The sequence below is a fragment of the Hemiscyllium ocellatum genome, chromosome 8 (assembly GCF_020745735.1).
Source record: "Hemiscyllium ocellatum isolate sHemOce1 chromosome 8, sHemOce1.pat.X.cur, whole genome shotgun sequence".
Lineage (NCBI taxonomy): Eukaryota > Metazoa > Chordata > Chondrichthyes > Orectolobiformes > Hemiscylliidae > Hemiscyllium > Hemiscyllium ocellatum.
The window spans coordinates 44312303-44332344 of NC_083408.1; the positions used below are offsets into that span (position 1 = coordinate 44312303).

General features: G+C 39.0%; 1 protein-coding gene across 5 annotated transcripts in view; it reads left to right on the forward strand.

The window, feature by feature from the left end:
* The window catches only part of gphnb (gephyrin b), a 536356-nt gene that overhangs the window by 433479 nt on the left and 82835 nt on the right, over positions 1-20042 (forward strand). For 3 of the 5 annotated variants that reach the window (XM_060828874.1, XM_060828875.1, XM_060828877.1), the window contains 4 exons: positions 8520-8612; positions 8714-8769; positions 9575-9727; positions 10426-10484. In XM_060828874.1, the coding sequence (XP_060684857.1) occupies positions 8520-8612; positions 8714-8769; positions 9575-9727; positions 10426-10484 (361 nt within the window). The remainder of the gene's footprint in view (positions 1-8519; positions 8613-8713; positions 8770-9574; positions 9728-10425; positions 10485-20042) is intronic. The other 2 variants (XM_060828876.1, XM_060828878.1) reach the window with 1 other exon arrangement.

Below are 20042 nucleotides of genomic sequence, written 5' to 3' on the forward strand. Positions count from 1 at the left end.
GGTTGCACTTTGGCAGGTCGGTGTGGACTTGTTAGGCCGAAGGGCCTGTTTTCGCACTGTAAGTAATCTAATCTAATCCTATTTTTGCCATTTACTGCAGCTTGAATAATCAAAGAAAATTAATGAAAGATTACAATTGCCGAATTTGAAATATTAAAGAAGAAAGTAAATTGATTTGGACGAGATCTGAGTTCATGATCCTAAAAGCAAAGAGTTATGTTGCTCTAAATATGAGACAAAAGCTGCATTATGCATTTAATCATTGTGGGGTGGTGAACATTTGTTGGAGAACATAGGTTAGGTTCTACTCTATTGTGCTGCCGTTGGTGAGAGTATGAAATGATGTCAGTCACATTTTGATTTGATTTGATTTATTATTGTTACATGTCCCTAAGTACAGTGAGCAGTTTTGTTTTGCGTTCAGTACAGGCAGATCGTACCATACAAAGTGCATAGGGGTAATAGAACAGAGCGAGGAATACAATGTTACGGCTGCGGGGAAGGTGCACAAAGAGTGAGGTCGACATTAAATTTGAAATTTGAGAAGTCCATTCAAAAGTCTAATAACAGCAGGAAAAAAGCTGTTCTTGAATCTGTTGGTACATTCTATGAAACGTTTGTACCTTCTGCCCGATAGAAGAAGTTATAACCAGGGTGGGAGAGGTCTTTGATTATTTTGACTGCCTTTCGGAGTCAATGGATGGAAGATTGGCATCTGGTGCTCTGTCATGGGAGAAAGTTTAAGAAGAAAGTTGCAATTGAATAACACTTGACCAGTAGGAAAATGGAAGATTTAGATGAAATTTTGTTTTTCAAGGCATTTAAGGGTTATACCTCACTATTTCGTTGTTCACTACTCAATTTAAATAATTATATTCTACAACAAGCCCTGTTAATTTCAGAAGCTTTTACGCTAGTTATGTATGCTGCTGTACAGAGTACATTAATCATTTTACCAATCATTGACTTACTGTTTTTGAGTGCTAGCTGGCCCATGAAGATTGGCAATAATTCATCGTTTAGTAATTAATGGATTCTAATGAGGTGACCTATGAGTCTGTGTATTTCTACTCTGTTATGATGTAAAATAGATGTTTTATTATTCAGATCTCACATAGATTCTTGAGATTTCTGGGGGCTTTGCTCCAATTTGACACCTAAATTGTCTTCAAAATTGGGAGGTGGAAAACTGTTTACCTTTGACAACAGGAAAAATCATTATGCTTTGATAACATTGAGGTTCTGCTGAGATGTTTGACTGAAAAGCTATGTTAACAGGTTGTACTGCAGTGATTTGTTTTAAACATTGACCACATATTAGCATATGAATCTCAAAGATTAACAACAGTTTTAATACCACTGTAGAATTAATGTAATATTTATTAATATGATGAATATTTTTGGAGAATTATTTTTGTAGCAAGTGTCTTAAAAGGTGAAGAAGTCATTTCTTAATCTTATGAAATATAAACTAGTGCCTAATAAGATTTACTGTCACCTTTTCAGTTAAGCCAATGCACTGTATATTTACAAATGTTCAGAAAAAAATCAAAGAAATGAAAATCTAAAGCTTGCTAGCTACAGTTCAGGTTTAAGTTTAAACTCATTGTTTTTCAGAGAGTGATTGGTAGGTTTCATGGCCTGGATATTCTGAGATGGGTGTTCACCATCAGATTGCTACTCGCTCCTATTGTTCTTTCTGTTAGCTCTCAGCTCCACCAGAATTCCAATTCTAACTCCTTCAGAAATGTGAAGCGTGTTCAAAATCAAACTGCTCCCCTATAGTACAGAACAGTCAAACCATGCCTCCTTTTATTGTTGGTGTACTGTGTTCTGAGATTTAAATGCCCGTTTTGACAGCTGTTGTAAAAGGGTAAGGATGTACAATGGGTATGGATTGAGGGTGCCAAGTGGGTAGAATAGTAAGGAAGTGATAGATTACTTCAGGTAGGTTGTCGTGGGTAGTGGGTTTGTGCTGCAGCGGGTGAGGGATTGTTGGGACTATCGGAGGAGTCGGACTTAAGGTTTTGGGTCTTCAGGAGTTCAGGCCAGTGGCGACTGGTGGGGGAATTAGGCCGGCAGCATTTGGGAGTGGTGGGTGGGCTGGAATCATGCTGGGTTGGGGAGGGGTGGGGGATGTAGGTGTAAAAGGTTGGGTGAAATGCAATTGTGAGGGCCTATGTGGTATGTTTGGGGACAACTGAATAGTTGTCCAGGTGTTATAAAGTTAAATGATGTAAAATCTAGTCTGAGGTAAATATTAATTGAAGTGGAATTCAAATTCTCCAAATTTTCTACCTTTTGAGGGGTTCTTTCAAAGAGTTCCCAGTGCGGGAGCATTGCCTATTAGATTAGATTCCCTACAGCGTGGAAACAGCCCCTTCGGCCCAACCAGTCCACACCGACCCTCAGAAGAGTAAAACCCACCCAGACCCATTTCCCTCTGACTAATGCACCTAACACTATGGACAATTTAGCATAGCCAATTCACCTGACCACAACTTTGGACTCTGGGAGGAAACCAGAGCACCCAGAGGAAACCCACGCAGACACAGAAAGAATGTGCAAACTCCACACAGACAGTCACCCGAGACTGGAATCAAACCTGGGACCCTGGTGCTGTGAACCTCAAACTGTTTCGTTTATGTGTTGAGAACCCAAAAGAAAATTAAAATTACATTTAGAACAGAATAAAAGTAAATGTAAGTCACCTCTTTCGGAGTATCTGAAGGAATGCTTACTGTTATAAGAGGCAATCTCTTTAGAATTGCCAGCTCAATTTATTGCACCTACAAACCTAGTGCTTCCATTGTAAAATGCTTCCTCTGTAAATTTGCTCTTGGACTAGTTCATTAGTTCACCAAACCAACAAACACACTTCTACTGTCCTGGGGAAAAGTATTTAATAATCCTGTCAGATGCAGTCTTAACGTCCAACCTCGAACGAAGGCTGGCTTTAAAGTCAAGTTGCAAGATTGAATAAATTGCCTTTATAAGTACACTGCTTAATATTGCAGATTATAAAGTGAAATCTCTGCCAATGAAGCTTCTGGATAACTCTGGGCGATGTTCCACCTTTTTCTGTCTTTTAATGCTTGCCTTTATCACAGTTCCCAGGACTTAAGTATTGCCTCACTGGCTAAAAATATCCTGCTGGAGGCAAAAACCCACATTGCAGTGGCAGATCAGATAGATTCTTGATAAGTAAGGAAGCAAAGGGATTTTTATAGGTAGGCAGGAATATAGAATAATCTGATCAGCCATGATCATGTTGAATGGCAGAGCACGTTTGGGGGGCAGAGTGGCCTATATCTACTCCTAGCATCTATGTTCATATTACTTATTGGAAGATCCTAAGATGCAGTATGGAAGGAAATGTAATACTGAGCCACAAATGAAGAAATCAGATCATACGATCAAAAGCTTCATCAATGATACAGATTTTAAGGGACACCTTAAAGCAGGAAAGTGAGGTAAAGTAGCAAAGAGGTATAACAAGAACATTTCTGAGCTTGGGGCTGAGGCAGTTGAAGGCAAGGCCACCAATGTTGAAATATTTAAAACGGGGATGCACAAGAAACCAAACTTAGATGTTCAGATCTATCTTTGGAGTCGGGGGGTGAGAGGGTTGAGTTTGAAGCTGGAAGAGACTACAGAGAAAAGGGAAGGGGAGGCCACGGAAGAATTTGAAACTAAACGAAAGAATTTCAAAATCAAGGCATTGATCTTCTGGGAGTCAAGGGTGGCAGGGGAACAGGACTTGCTGCAAGTTAAGACATGGGCTTCAGAGTTTTCAGTGACCACGAGTCTGTGGAATGGAAGGTACGGGAAGCCAGCATGGAGTTCATTGGAATAGTCAAGTCTGGAGGTAACAGAAGCACTGATGAGGAATTCAAAACAGATGAGCTGAAGCAGAGACAAATTCAGGTATTGTTACAGAGCTGAAAACAGGTGGTCTTCATGGAGTTGGAAGCACAACTCAGGATCAACTGTGACACCAGTGTTGCAGATAGACCAGCTTGATTTCAGAATATTACCAGGGAGAGGGGATGGGATGGTTAGTTGAAAAACAGAGATTGGAGTGGGATCCAAAAACCGCAGCTTTGTTCTTCTGATTATTTAACTGGGGATATTTCTGCTTCTCTACTAGTCAGATAAATAGCTTCCAAATTCAACATCAGTAGGGAAGTTAAAGAGGTAGTGGTAAGATAGAGATGAATGTGAATAACGTTCTGCAATTAAACAGTGTTGCTAAGAGAAAGCATATCATTGAGAAATAAGAGGTGAAGGACTGATCCTTGGAACAGGTCAAAGGTAATAGGGTGGGAGTGGTAAGAGAAGCCATTGTAAGTGATTCTGTGGTAATGATTAGATAGATATGATTGGAGCCGGATGTAAGCACCCCCATTCAGCTGGATGATGTTGGGAGGAGGAGGATGAGCATGACTATGTCAAAGGCTGCAAGTAAAGAAAGGCAAGGATTAACAGTCATGTAGAATGTTGTTTGTGACTTCACTGAGAGCTGTTTCAGTACAGTGGTGGTGGGGGGGGGGGGGGGCAACCTGACTTCTGTGATTCAAGCATAGAGTTGTGGGAAAGATAGGATTGGATTTGGGAAGCGACAACACATTCAAGGTCTTTGTAGAGGAAGGGCAGGTTAGAAATGGGATGTTGGTTTACAGATACTGTGTAAACAAGTGTATTTCTTTTTAGAAGAAGGGGGTGGCATGGCAGAATGAGAGAACCGTGTGATAACACCTGAAGAAAGTATACTGTTTACAATATCAATCAATATGGGAGTCAGAAAGAGGGAGATGGGTTTAGTGGGAATAGAAATAAGGGGACAGGCAATGTTGGACAAAATGAGCTCAGAGGGGTATTAAGTAAGATAGGAGAGAAAGATAAGAGTTTGACAGGGCAGGGGAGTCAATAAAGAAAATTTGACCTTTTGGGCTAGTGGTAAGGAGTGGCATGGAAACAGCTGATTAGCTTTATGAATCTTTGAGTCAAAGTATTCCATGAGCTCCTTCCACTTTTTGGTGAAGGCAAAGAAGAGAGGTTTTTAAAAGAGATATTTTGCAAGAGAGAAAAGAAGCTGGAGGCAATGTTTGCATTCCAGGATGATTCTGGAATAATGAATAGTGTTTTTAACAAATGAGAGAAGAACCCAATAGTGTTTAACAGGTCCAGATTTGGTAATTGTTGGTTAAACCGGTTCTCTGCCATATTCTATTAAAATCTGCATCCCAAGGACTTAATATGGTGGAGATGAGGGACATATCAAAGGAATGCCATGAGTGACCAAGCGTAATGAGTTTGTTAGGGACTGAGACATCAAAGGTGGAGTTAGGTGCAGTTCAGCAAAGCAGCAGCTGCATAATTTTTATTTTATTCACTTGTGGGAGATGGCTATCGCTGGCTTGGCCAGAATTTATTGTCCATCCCTAGTTATTCTTGAAAAGGTGGTGATGAGTTGCCGCCTTGAACTGCTGCAGTCCATGTGTGGTGTTGGCATGAGCAGAGGGCCAAAGCCTATATTTTGGATGTTGAAGTTGGAAGTGAATAAAGGAGAATAAAAGAAGTAGGCAAATGCCATTGAAGTTGAGTTTATACATAAATTAAATAACTGGACATCATGTTATAGAATGAAGGTCTGAGGAAGAACATTAAAAGGAGGACAGTGGACTATTCTAATTTAAAAAAAACATTGAATTTGTGGAACCTAGTAGCTGCCTTCAATATCTAACCTTGTGGTGTTTTCTTCCCGCTTGGATGCATGCATAAGTCATATGCACAACAGAATTGAAGTGTCCATGGTTCTTTAGAAACCTTTTACTTAGAAAAATGTTTATTTGCACCATGCAATGGAATGAAATCATCCATAACTGTAGCGATTTCAAGTGGACTATAAATTGAACAACATCAAATCATTTTTTTACTTGGGTTTTTATTAGATTTCTATCCAGTTAACATTTCATTCTAACAATCTGCCATAATTCATTTGGCTTTTTGCCTGAAGCCAGTGTATACTGTATCCCTTAGGAGTTATTTTGCAAGGAGGAACAGATTAATGGTGAAACTTGAAGGAAAACCTTCTTTAATTAGAAACCTAATTTTCTGCTGCAGCTGCTGAAGAAGCAGCAGTGAATTTAACAGTAGTTTCCATCTCAACCCTGTACAGGCTATTAAAGTTTATTGTTTTATTCTCTCTATATCTGCATTAGTAACAGGTGAGGCATTAGTTTTCTCTGGACAGCTTTTTGCTTTCTGGAATATAAATAAAGTCGTGTTTTACATAAGCTAAATGCAGCATAAGAAGATCAAAAAGCATTCTGAAGACTTCAAGACAACTGGCTCAACTCTGGTTAGCTGTGTATTCAGTTCCCTTACTGGCAAAATTGGTTTATAGTAGATATTACAGTTTTTGAGGGTGTAAGCGCTTAGCTTTACTGTAGGTTGGCTAATATCCTCTTTTAAAAAGCGAGAGACAATTTATCAACACATGATGCAGTGCACTTAACTCACTCCCCTTAAATAATGTAATGTTTGTTGGTATCATTGATATGATTAGTAAGTCATTTGAATGCTTTTTTGTATTGTTTAAATTTGGACTCATCATCCTGTGAATCGGAGTCTGATGAAAAACATCAATAATCATTTATATTCACTTTAAGCACATTGACAGAAGACTTCAGATTGATGTCATTTATCCTCAGGCACAGAGACCTGTTTTTAGACTTTCTACTGTTATGTTTGAACTTTAAAGTTCAGACTGGAGACTCCTTTTCTTGAAAATTAAAATAAGGGCTGTGAAGAAACTGAATTTTCTTTCTTATTTTAGCCCATTTCAACAACAGGAATTTGTCACTTCCAACTATGTTATAACTATGAGCGCAAAGGCACTTAGATAGGAATAGTCTAACATGCACTGTTTGGTTAGATGCATGATCTCCTTCACAATGATTGTATGGACAACTTGTATAGATGTTCCTCAGACTTAGGCAGAATTTGTACCTACTGCCATACTTCAGACCCGGATTTCTGGATCAGATGTCATGAAACATTTGTCATAGGATTCCTAACAACATATTGGAGACGAAGGCTTTCAACAGATCACCAAGTGGAGGGAAAAGAGACTCCTTCAATGCCCCTTTTTGAGCCTTTCTACCACTAGCTCTGTTGTACTAATGCCTTTCTCTTCAGGTGACATGTGCATTGGGGTTCAGAGGAGGTGTTGTGGAGCAGGGAACAGTTTCAGACATGAAATATTTGGATAAGGGTTGGATAGCTGCAGCCCTATTGGAGGGGGGAAAATTTATGTTCAGGTTGGAAGCTTCAACATCATTTTTCTTGCTTGATTTTGGGGAGGTTAGCAGTGAAAAAAACCAGTCTCGAGCGTCAAGAGGCATCATGGCTGAGTCTAAATCTGGCTGGCTCTAAGAGCATTTTTCCACAATAATCATTGGCAACCATTGCCAGTAGGAAGCATTCCTTCATTTCCTGGTAACTAGACCATTTGTAATAGCTACGGTACCACTTCAGCAAACAAGGATTGGATAACGAAATAGTGTTCAAATTTTGGAATTTCTGACTGGATGCACTGTCTGTGACTTCATTGATGGTAGCCATGATGTGGAGGTGCCGGTGTGGACTGGGATGGGCAAAGTTACAAAATCACGCAACATGGTTATATTTGTAATTTGTAAAGTAGGTTTATTTGAATGTTCAGGTAGCTATGTCCTATGATCCTGCCCCATTAGTTACCAATGAAGGAACAGCACTCCGAAAGCTTGTACTTCTAAGTAAATCTGTTGGACTATAACCTGGTGGTATGTAATATTTAACTTCATTGATAATGTTATGGACCAGACCAAACATCTCAAAATATATTTAGAGGATAGCCTAGACCTCAATGATTTCTTTCTTTTAAAGGCAAAATTTTTAAAGGTGTTGTGTTCCGGGTGCAATTTGATTAGTTAAACTACCAGGCTTGAAGCAAAACACATTTTATTCTTGCACTATAGTTAAAATACAAACAAAAGAAAGAAGCGTTGGAATAATTTATCTCTCCTGTAAAACTTAGCAGAATACTGGATTATTTAGCTATTAAACAAAATCTGTTCTAATACAGTAACATCCCATAAACACACCCTTGACAAAAGAAAATTCAGTAAAATAGGTTGCCTCACATGCAATTCTAACAGCATGGAGAGAACCCAACAAACTGCAACAGAAAGAAGAATAACAGTTTCCACATCCAGTTTCAAGAACCCAGCAAGTTCTGAAAGTCAAATTCAAATTCTGGTTCTGTGGGAATTTGACCCCACCTCTTCATGCTGCTTCTGTTGCAACTTTAAAAAAAGAACCGCAAGGCCTCACAGCTGTTAACTTCATTGGTTGGGAACAGACTACTCACCACCTCTGTCTCAATTCCCTTCATTTAAAAAAAAGCCAGGACAAAATATACTTATTAAAGCCATAGTATCATCATAATGGTGTTTGATTTGTTTGTGTTTTAGATGGCATGGGGCGAGTCTTAGCACAGGATGTGTTTGCAAAAGACAACTTGCCACCTTTCCCAGCATCAGTGAAGGATGGCTATGCTGTGCGAGGTAAACAGCTTAATATAATACTTGTTTTTCCAAGTGTTAAAGTTACGTATCCAATCTGAACAGCTTTTATTATGTCTGTCCTGTATTTTAACTCTTTACAGCTGCTGATGGCCCTGGTGATCGATTCATTATTGGTGAATCACAGGCTGGCGAGCAGGTGAGTTTTGATGCTCAGAAGGGCATCTGTCCTTACTGCAAAACTCAGAACCATACACTTTCCACCCTCATAACCTCTATCCTCTGAAAGCCCTTCCACCATCCCTTACCTCTGGCCTGTGTCGCTTCATGATTATTGATCTCCAGTGTGTGTCATCTGAGCAACAGCCATGATCTCTGCTGCTGAGCAAAAGCAGAGCCAGATTCTGCAAAACAATCCTAAGGTGGGCTAGGTCTTGATCCCACAAAAGTCCGAACTCTCTGGCATCTAATACTAGTGGACCTGCTCACAGAAGGCAACATAGCTCTCTCTCTAGCTGTCAGCTCTAAGTCCTGTTGCCTCCATAAAACTGCCCACTGTATACTTGTTTAACATCACACTTCTCCATTGTGATGAACAAAACCTCTGTGCATTTTAATTTTTTTTCAGTTTTGTTTGTTATGTTTCAGTTTCTGCATTAATCCCATGTGTATGTCCCAATGATTTATTTCACTGTCTCTAAAAGATAAAGTCAGAAGTAAAAGCAGTCTGTGGTTTTACTTTGTGGCTTACAGTCAATGCGAATACTTCAGTGTGATTGGTTGCTTCTCCATCTGATCCCTTTCATGCCCAACCAAACAGGCCCTGGGAAGAGGAAATACCAGGACACAGAGATTGTTAAATCTTTGTAGGCTGTTTTCTTTGCAATCAGTGGCAAGAAATTCACTGCTGACCATGAAATCTGCCCTTTTTTTTGTGCATCTTATATTTGCTCATTATTATTTACTCACTCTAAGCTTTCGAAGTTTGACTAATAATCTCAAAGATGATTTTCTTTTATTCCTGCATGTTTTTGCAGCCAACTCAGACAGTGATGCCTGGTCAGGTAATGCGGGTAACAACAGGGGCTCCGATACCTTGTGGTGCAGATGCAGTTGTGCAGGTTGAAGATACAGAGCTGATTAGGGAGTCAGATGACGTAAGTAAATTTTGAAGATTTCATTTCTGTTCAAGTATGTGGGACTGGTAGAAAAATTTTGGTAAAGGATTCAAGGATGCTTTGATTAACAAAAACTTTTCAGTTGAGGATTAGGATAGATTTTCAATATTGCCATGTTCATTTCATATTGATATTCTTTATGTATGCAGCATGATGTACTTCTAATCATGGTAAGTTCATAGATAGCTGTTAAACTTCTTTATTAGGCACCACGAACAGTGCTTACATTTTAGTAGCCAGTCAAGCTTATGATTCCTTTTTCTTATTAGGAAACATACACACACGCCCACAAATATATTTTTTTTCGGTGTGTTGTAGTTTGTTCCGTTCAGTAAATTCCATAAAATATATGTTTCAATTTTTTTGTGTCCATTTGTTTTATTTTAATGTAACACTATATGACAGCAAAAAGAATGCCGCATGTTAATTTATAGCATAGAGATCAATTTCACTGTATTATCTCATTTATTCTCTGGACGTTGCTGTCAATGTCTACAATGCAAAGTATCTGATCATTACAGAGAAATCAAAAGCCATAATGTATGGCTAAAAATTACAGCTCACTGAGAGCTCCACATGCCGCATTCCAGAATGTCATTGAGAGCTCATCAATAATGCTTTACGAATAACAAGATATGGTGATACTTGTGGCTCACATTACAGTTTATTTTATGCAGGGCACAGAAGAGCTGGAAGTAAGGATTCTGACACAAGCCCGTCCAGGCCAGGACATCAGGTCAGTGTCTGTGTTCGATGAAAGTTCCCACATTTAGTAAAGGCAGAGCACAATTGTGAAGCGCTGACTCTAAACGAGTGGGACGTTCTATAGCTAAGTCGTAACAGAGTTTGGTTTCTTCATAAATTGCTCACTACACAGGAATAAACTGCAGAGTGGACATAAACTGACAGTCCACTTAACTTCTGTCTATATATTCTTCCACTGGATTTAGGCTTCATTGGTAAGGACAGAATTTGTTGCTCATTCCTGATCACGCTTGAACTGAATTGCTTGCTAGATCATTCCAGAAGTTGTTAGGAGTCAACCTTATTACTGAGAGTGTGGATTCACATATAAGTCAAGCCAGGTAAGGAAGCAGAGTTCCTTCCCTGAATAATGTTAGCAGACCAGTTAGTCTCATGGTCAAAGTTACTAAGAATAGCTTACAATCCAAATTTTTTGTAAGTGAATTTAAATTCCACCAGCTGCTACGGCTCTCGGGCATTAGCCTGGACCTCTGGATTACTGGTCTAGTGAGATTGCTGCTATATTATCAGGATCCCTAAACATGTAATGGCACCAACATAACAAGGCCATAAAACCTAACTAGAACATAGGAACAGAAGTAGGCCATTCAGCCCCTCAAGCCTGATCCATGAGATCATGGTTGATCTGTAACCTAACTCTATTTACCTGCATTTGTACCTGTCTCTTAATATCTTTGCTTAACAAAAATGTATCTATCTCAGATTTAAAATTAATAACTGATCCAGCATCCATTGCCATTTTAGAAGAGTTCCAAACATCTAAAATCTTTTGTGTGTAGAAGTGCTTCCTAATATCTCTCCTGAACATTCTGGCCCTATTTATCAAAATATGCACCCTGGTTCTAGAATCCGCAGCCAGTGAAAATATTTTATCTTTGTTTTCTCTGTCTTTTCCTGTTAATATCTTGAAGACTTCAGTTAGATTGCCACTTAACCTTAGAAATTCTCAGGAAATAGGGTATAATTTGTAGAATTTCTCCTCATAACGTGATCCCTGAAGTTCAGGTATCATTCTTGTAATCCTCTATTGTACTCCCTTCAAGGCCAATATATCTTTCCTAAGATGTGGTGCCCAGATCCGCTGTAGTAAACCAAATAGGGTCTAAACACGATTTGGTATTCTTGTACTCCAGTCCTCTAGACATGAACACTAGCATTCCATTAGACTTCTTGATCTTTGGCTGCACCTGTTTGTGAATAACTGAATTTCTTTGGACATACACTATATTTAACTTGATGCTATCTAGAAGGTACCCTGATCCAGCCTTTTTCTGTCCAAATTGAATATTGTTAAACTTGCTGACAATGAACTCCATCTGTACTGTTATGCCCATTCACAGTCTATCATTACCCCTTTATAATTTTATGCTATCATCTACATTGTCTACTATGCCACCTAACTTTGTGTCATCAGTAAATTTGCATATATGATTTTCTATGCCATTATCCAAATCATGAATAAACAATGTCAATATTTGAGGACCTAGCACACATCCTTGAGGGACATCACTGGTTACATCCTACCAATTTGAGTACCAATTTACTTTCTGTCACCTGTCACTCAATCAATTTCCCAGCCACATCAGTAATTTGTCATTGATTCCGCGGGTTTCTACTTTAGTTAACAGACTCTCATGTGGAACTTTATCAGATACCTTCTGGAAGTACAGGTAAAGCAGAAACATTAATTTGTGGTTGAATAAAATGTCATCTTCAACTACATTACTTAAAGACTCATAGCCCCTTAAAGAGGAATTAACTTTGCACATGTTTTTAGAATACAACAACAGTTTGCTTGCAGCATGATATCTGTCATGGCTACTTGAGAGCAGTTCACTGCTGCATTATGTTGCTGGCAAAGTGATGGAATATTGTTTGGAATAAGACAATACAGGCAATGGATGGCAGTACAGAGTGGGAATGTCCCCATCAGTTGCAGAAAGAAATTCAACCAAGATCATGACAAGGTTTTGCAGATTCAGTTGAACATTTCAAGAATACCGTACACTAAATAAAACTGTTTTCATGCTGTGTCAAACAAGAATGGCTTTCATTTATTAATGAGTTGAATCATCTCAAACATTTCATTAATAGACATCTGGAACATGCACAGCAAGTCTAAGGAGAAGTGGCAAAGTCTTGGTCAGACTGAGGTTATAAAATTCACAATTAGATTCTAGGTCTTGCCTAAGGTATTATCACACCTTAGTATATTGAAAATTGTATTGAGTATTTTGTTCCTTATTAGAACTCTTATGGTGCAGTAGTAGTGTCCCTTCCTCTGAACCCCAACGTATGGGATCACATGATATTTTCAGTGTGTCATAATATATCTGAACAGATTGATTTTTTAAAAAATGGAAATAATATTTTATTCCTTACAAGGATTCTTATGACATATTGTTAGTGTCCCCAATCTCTGGATTAGGAGACTTGGATTCAAGTTCCACCACTCAAGAGATACATAGTAACATCTCTGAACAAGTTGACAATAAAATAACTGCATTTTGTTCCTTACAATGTAACTTGTGATGTGGTGATTCTGTCCCTACCCTGAGCCAAGAGACCTGCAATCAAGAGGTGTGTAATAACATCTCTGAACAGGTTAGTTAGCTAATATTTGTGTTTTGTTCATTGTGGTTACCATGCACACAAGAACCAGCAGAGAAAGTCTGATAAAAAAAAGAGATTATAAAGAATCCATGTTTTACAACTTCAGTAATTTTAATTCTCAATTACTCTGGCTGAGTATATAGCTGTTTCAATCTTTGAGGAGAAAGTGAGGTCTGCAGATGCTGGAGATCAGAGCTGAAAATGTGTTGCTGGAAAAGCACAGCAGGTCAGGCAGCATCCAAGGAACAGGAATTTCGACGTTTCGGGCATAACCCTTCCTGAAGAAGGGCTTATGCCGGAAACGTCGAATTTCCTGTTCCTTGGATGCTGCCTGACCTGCTGCGCTTTTCCAGCAACACATTTATCGCTGTTTCAATACCAAGAATTGCACAGCACCCATCATGAGTTGTTTCTTAATAATGTCATTATTCTTCAAGGAGACAACCTTCGGTAGACAGGAATGCCAAAGAAGTGGAAATAGGTCAGGTGCCAGTTCAGGATTAGAAAGACATTTTGCTTATTTTCAATCTCATCCGACTTGGCTCATGCCAACTGCCTACAAGCAATTTCATGAAACTCAAACAAGTCCTGCAGGAAGTGACGTTACTTTGCAATCCATTCAAACTGCTCTTCCTTTTCCTTTCCTCTTCATGAGCTAGAAGAACTGGAGCCAGATATTATTAGATCTGGTCCTGCTATATCTTCTGATCACTTGCTCTAGTCTTTGCAACCTAAGTTAAAGATACCCACCCACTAAGGATTGCAGATTGGGGTAGGGGTGTTGAGAGACACCTCACAAGTTAGCTAGAATACAACAAGAAACATTGTTAACTGGAAAGTCAAATGTGTTTCCTGTGGGATGAAGATCCAAGGGATCCAAATGATAAGAACATGCAGATGAAGAAACATGTTTGGAAAGCATTATTCTGGAGATTCACCTGTTTTGCTGTTGGAATTTAGTATTCTTGCATTCTAGCTACTTGGTTTGGAGTCAGAGAAGCACAAGGCTGGACTTAGAGTTTGCACTTCATACACTAATACTGAAAAGGAACATTTGTATTTATACAGGGAATTGCATGACTCCATAATGTCTCAAAGTGTTTTACACTCAAAGTACCCTTAACTGAAATGTAAGCGTTTGTAATGTTGAAAACATAACAACTAGTTAAGGTACAGCGAATTCCCACAACAGTGGAGTGACTATGGTGGTGTTGATTGAGGGATAAATATTATTCAAGGGAACTGTAAGAAAGCATTAGGTCAGAAGCACAAGGCAAGTGTGTAGCGTGGATATTCGGCGAATTTATGGATGGGTCAATGTTTCTGTTTTGCATTATTACTGGAAGGTTTTAGAAGTTCAAGACATCAAATGGGGAGGTAGTGGCCTAGTGGTATCATCATCAGAAATCCAAGTAATGTCCTGTGTTCAAATCTCGCCATGGCAGATGCTGGAATTTGAATTCAATAAAAATCTGGAATTAAGAGTTTTGTGATGATCATGAAACCATTGCTGATTGTCAGAAAAACCTATCTAGTTCATGAATCCTTTAGGGAAGGAATCTGTCGTCCCTATTTGCTCTGCCCAACATGTGACTCCAGACCCATAGCAGTATGATTGACTCTTAACTTGCCCTCTGGGTCATTTTGGTTGGCAATAAGTCAGTGACACCCATATCTTACAAATGTATTTTTTAAGAAGTGGCCGGAATGAGACCTGTGCTGAACGCATCCAGAGGAGCATACGGTAGGTGATTATCAGTGTGAGTGTGGAAGATGTATCCAAGAATATTAATGCAATGATTAGTAAGACATTAAGAGGTCTGTCCCACGTCGCACAAATATGTCTTCTGTCTAGCAGAGTAACTTTTAGGCCTTATATGCTGCTGTTCCTCTTCATATCAGTGCATAACTTAAGCTGTAAATTTCTTGCAATATCAGTGCATATAGCTGTTAGGCATATCCTATTCAGTCCCCTAAATCTAGTATATACAAATCTAAAATTAAATTCAACAAACTAATGTGAGGGGTGGGGGCAAGGGGAATTATCAGCAAAAGTATTTTGGGATTTGGACTTTTATCAGACACTTGCGTAGCACGCTGTTGTATTCACGCAATAGTCTCATGTCAGTATTGCATTGCATTTAATAGGATAGCCAAGAATTAGCTGCATAATAAATGATGTTTGATGATCAAATGACCTCAAAAGAAGCATTATAGTTTTTCTCAATTCACAAAATTAATGTTTGTGATGCACCAACACAAGATGCACAAAAGGTGTTTTTTGCTGTAATTTCTAGCAGATATACTAAATGAATTTATCGTGCAGATATCTTGATTGATGTTCTTGGCAGGTGAGGTTAAGCATATTGGACATGATTATTCTCTACTCAGTAACTGACCTTTTGAAAATTAAGCCTGTTTATTATATTAATAGTTTATAGAACAAAGATGGCGTTGGCACCTTGTTATGATATCTAAATAGGATGTCAGTCATCTGCTGGATTTGTGACTTGACCTAATTGTAATGCAGAGGCCATGAATGTAGCTTCCCACAGCAAACTTCATATGAATCTGGATTGCATTATTTCCTCACATGAATCAATGTTTCTGCTTGCAGCTTTAGAGTTTAAAGAGAAGTTGAGGATGGGGGAAGTGGGGTCATTTTAACCAAACAAGATGCCTATTTCTTTCTCTGCGTGGGTAGTTGATTAAAGGAGCTAACATAGACAGCATATCAGGAAGCCAGCTGTAACCCTCCAATTCCTTGTAAATATAGTATATTTGCCTGTTTACAAAATCTTCTTGGGAGAGGCATGTTGCCAAGTTAAGTAGGTTAAGGAGTAGTTAATAGTTGTTTTATCTAGGGTTTAACACTAGGTTTCTCTGGCTTCCTGAAACGTGCAAGACAAAGTGTCTGGATATTGAAAGGGCTGAACAAATGACGTAAAACATCCTTTAGGTGTTCAAACCTCACACCTACTTCATTGTCTATTCTGCCATTTCAGAGTTCATTGTTATCCATTTGAGGTCAGTTCTCCTGCTCAGAGCTTAAAGAGTCTGAATCTACAGTTTTCATCTGTCAAACATTGACCCAGCATGGGCACCACTTATCCAGCTTTACCTTGGACCTCAAGTCAAAACGAAGATGAACTTCAGCAAGAACAGCATATTCAAATGTACTGCTCCACAAGAGAGAGATGATGAGCATGCCTTTCCTTCATTCTCTCTGAATCAAAATCCTGGAACTCCGTCCCGAATAACATTGTTCATCTACCTACATCAAATAGACTGCATCAGATCAAGAAGGCAAAAGCACAGCTGTAGGGCACCTAGGGATGGGCAATAAATGCTGACCCAGTCAGTGAAGCCCACATTCCATAAATGGATGTTTTAGAACCTAATACCCCCAACCCTGGGATTATAGGCAAAGGATTAGCTGCCACAGCTTATCTGTGTGTCAGTATCTCAACACCCAACAATATGACATCACTTTTGAGGTGGCACGGTGATTTAGTGATTAGCACTGCTGTCTCACAGCACTAGAGACCCAAATTTGACTCCAATCTTGGCAACTGCCTGTGTGGAGTTTCACATTCTTCCCGTGTGTGCATGGGTTTCCTCCGGGTGTTCCAGTTTCCCCCCACACTCTAAAGATGTTAGGTAGGTTGGCCATGTTAAATTGCCTATTGTGTTCAGGGATGTGTAGGTTATACGTATTAGCCAAGGGAAATGCAGCGTTACAGGGATAGACTGTGGGGTATGGGGGGGGGAGGTCTGCGCTTCAGAGATTCGGCATGGATTCGATGGGCCAAATGGCCTGCTTCCACACTCTAAGAATTCCATAATTCTCTGAATTAGGAGGCTGACATTTCCAACCTTTTGCCAAGGCAACCAAAGTCAGCACCAACCTTAATATCTTCACCTGTCATACCTTCCAGTTTTCTGCAGGACATATTTGCAGAAACTTGCAAACTGATGCTCCAGCTACATCCCATCGATGACCAATGTCATGTTTTTCAGCGCCAGGTATTATATGGGTACCAGTCAGAATGAGCATGTTTTACATCTTCGACTTGCCTCCCACAGGTTCAAGGAGTCATCAACTGCACACCATGGGACAATCAAAGCAACCCCAAATTATCCTGTAGTCTTCATTAATCACAAAGCCTTCCACTCCATCATTGTACACTTTGAAAACATAATGCATGCTTGTGGAAAATTCACACAGAGATCCTGTGATGCTTTTTTTTTCAACCAGTCCAGCTCCTGGATATCAACAGTAGATAAGTTCTTCATAAACAAACGGTACGAAACATTGTTGGAGTTAGATGGGAATGTAGATTCAGCACATCAGCATAATTTTACTCAATTGTGGTGCAGGCTGAAGTGGCCCATTCCTGCTCCTATTTCTATCTCTAAAGCAGAGTTAATGGCTGGCACATTGGAGTCAAGAGCATGAAATGATGACCATAAACAAGGAAATGAAATCCATTTGACCATGAGAGCTATCATTTAGCAAGTTATTGAAATGCTGAAGGTGTGATTTAGGTGCCTTAACAGATCTAATGATATCCTTGTGCATGCAAGAAGTGAATTATCAATAATAATGGTAAAATGCTACATGTGGAGAGATGTCTGTGTACATGTGTGGTTGCTTGGTATAAGGCGTGATATACTAGAATTGGCTTGGGAAGGCAGAGTGAGTGGTTTGAGTCAAACATCATAAGGGGAGGCGACAACCTAATGGTATTTTTGCTAAACTATTAATCATGACTGCCAGATAATGCTCTGGGAATCCGGGTTTGATTCCTGCCATTAGTAAATGGTGAAATTTGAATTCATTTGCAAAAAAACTGGAATTAAGAGTTGAATGTCAAGAAAAACCCATCTGGCTCAGTAATGTCCTTATTGTCATCCTCACCAGGTCTGGCCTGTATGTGACTTCAGACCTACAGTGACGTGGTTGACTATTAAACTACACTCTCAATAATTAAGTATGGTTATAAATGCTGGCCTAGCCCACATGCTGTGAATGAATATTTAAAATATGAATGAGATATTTTACTAATGTTCCTGAACTCATTGGCCACGACATTGCTGCTGCTGCTGCTGCTAACTTCCTCTGTAACATGCAGCTCCCGAAAAGGCCAGGGAAGTGGACATGAGAAATGTCAAATCGACCATGATCCTCGTGAATAGCTGAGCTGGCTCAAGGTGCCAAATGGCCAATCCCTGTTCTTATTTCTTATGGTCTTACTGCTTTCGTGTTCTCCAAGCCTAGCTTCTTCCTACCATCACCAGAGAAGGGATTCTCCCTCTGGTCCTTATAGAGCAGCAGCATCAGTTCTTGAGAAAGGTACCAACAAATTAAAGTGCGACCTTGCAGGTTTGGACTCTACCAGTGCAATTTTCTTTCTCTGTTCATCTATCTGGATATTACTGCAACATTGATCTTGACAAGAACCCTTTAAATACTACTGCTGACATGGAGACATGCAGTTGCTATCACAGCTGTTCGTTCTAATTTGTTATGATACCCAGAAGTCAAATTCCATGACAATGCCTGGCTGATAAAGCTACTGATAAATGCAGTGCTGTGGCTTTCTGGCTTCCCAACGCGTTAATGGACTCCCCAACTGCCAGTGCATTGCTAAGTTAAAATTGCCCCTTGGTGCTAATTATCTAAATTCTCTTAATCATTCTAGAGATTAAAATTTTGAAGGAAGGGAAAACAGATTTTCCATAAAACTGTTGAATATTATACCAAGGTGCACTTGTGGAAAGTTACATTTTTTTCAGTCATCTTGAATTTATTTAATGTGCTCAATATCCTGAATTTGGCAGACTGTATCTCTTATTCTTCGAGCTTTTGGTGCAAGTTGGCATTGAGTACTGAATAGATCAGTCAGATCCATTAGTGTCACATTTAGAATAGATCAGGCATGCTGATTTTTCGAATAAAGTTTTAAGATGAATTGCTATACCAGTTGATGAGTCACTAAATATAGATCATGAAGCAGCCATAAGGATTTTAGAAAGAAAAATTGCATTTAAATATTGCTGTTCAGAACTACTGGATGTCTCAAACCGTCTCACAGACAATGATGCAGTTTTTGAATCTTTATGATGCAGGAGATGCAACATCTCAATTGTGCTCAAATTGCAATGGAATAAACACCAGCTAATCTCTTTGTTTTGATATTGATGAACAAGTAAATATTTGCCAGGGCACTAGGGATAACTTCTCTGCTCTTATTCAGATTAATGTTATGTATACTGTCCTCAAACTTACTTCCTTGAATTGAGTGCTCGCGTTAAATAAAATGAAGTTAGTTTTGAAATTGGTTTTGTATGTTAAAATCCAGTTGCTATCATAAATCATTATTAGCCAACATTACAAGCTTGCGACATCAATATAAACAGCATCATTATTCCTGTTTGCGTAAATTTATCAATAAAAAAATATTATTGTGATTTTTAAATTAAGGATTTTAGCTGTTGTGTGAAAATTCTCCTTTGCGTCCCTGCATGAAATTGGTGATCATTCAGCTGGAAGCAAATCAGGAGAACAATAAAGATCTACAATGGTGGAAGTAATTATGATGAGACGATTTGAAAAAATGTCTTTTATAATGAAGTAATGTTTTTTACACTCTGGAATACTTCCCAATTATCTTGAGCAGCATCTAATAAACAAAGTAGATGGCATAAATACTTTGCCTAGAATTTTACTTACAATTATCATCCACCCAGAATAAATTTTCTGCTGTTAGCATTGTAAGGTGCATCTGGCTCGAGTCTATTATTAAAGAAGAATGGCAGGACATTTAGAAAAGTTGAACACAATCAGGGTTATGATTGTCCCATAAGAGGAAACATCCTCTCCACATCCACCCTGTCAAGACTCCTCAGGAGT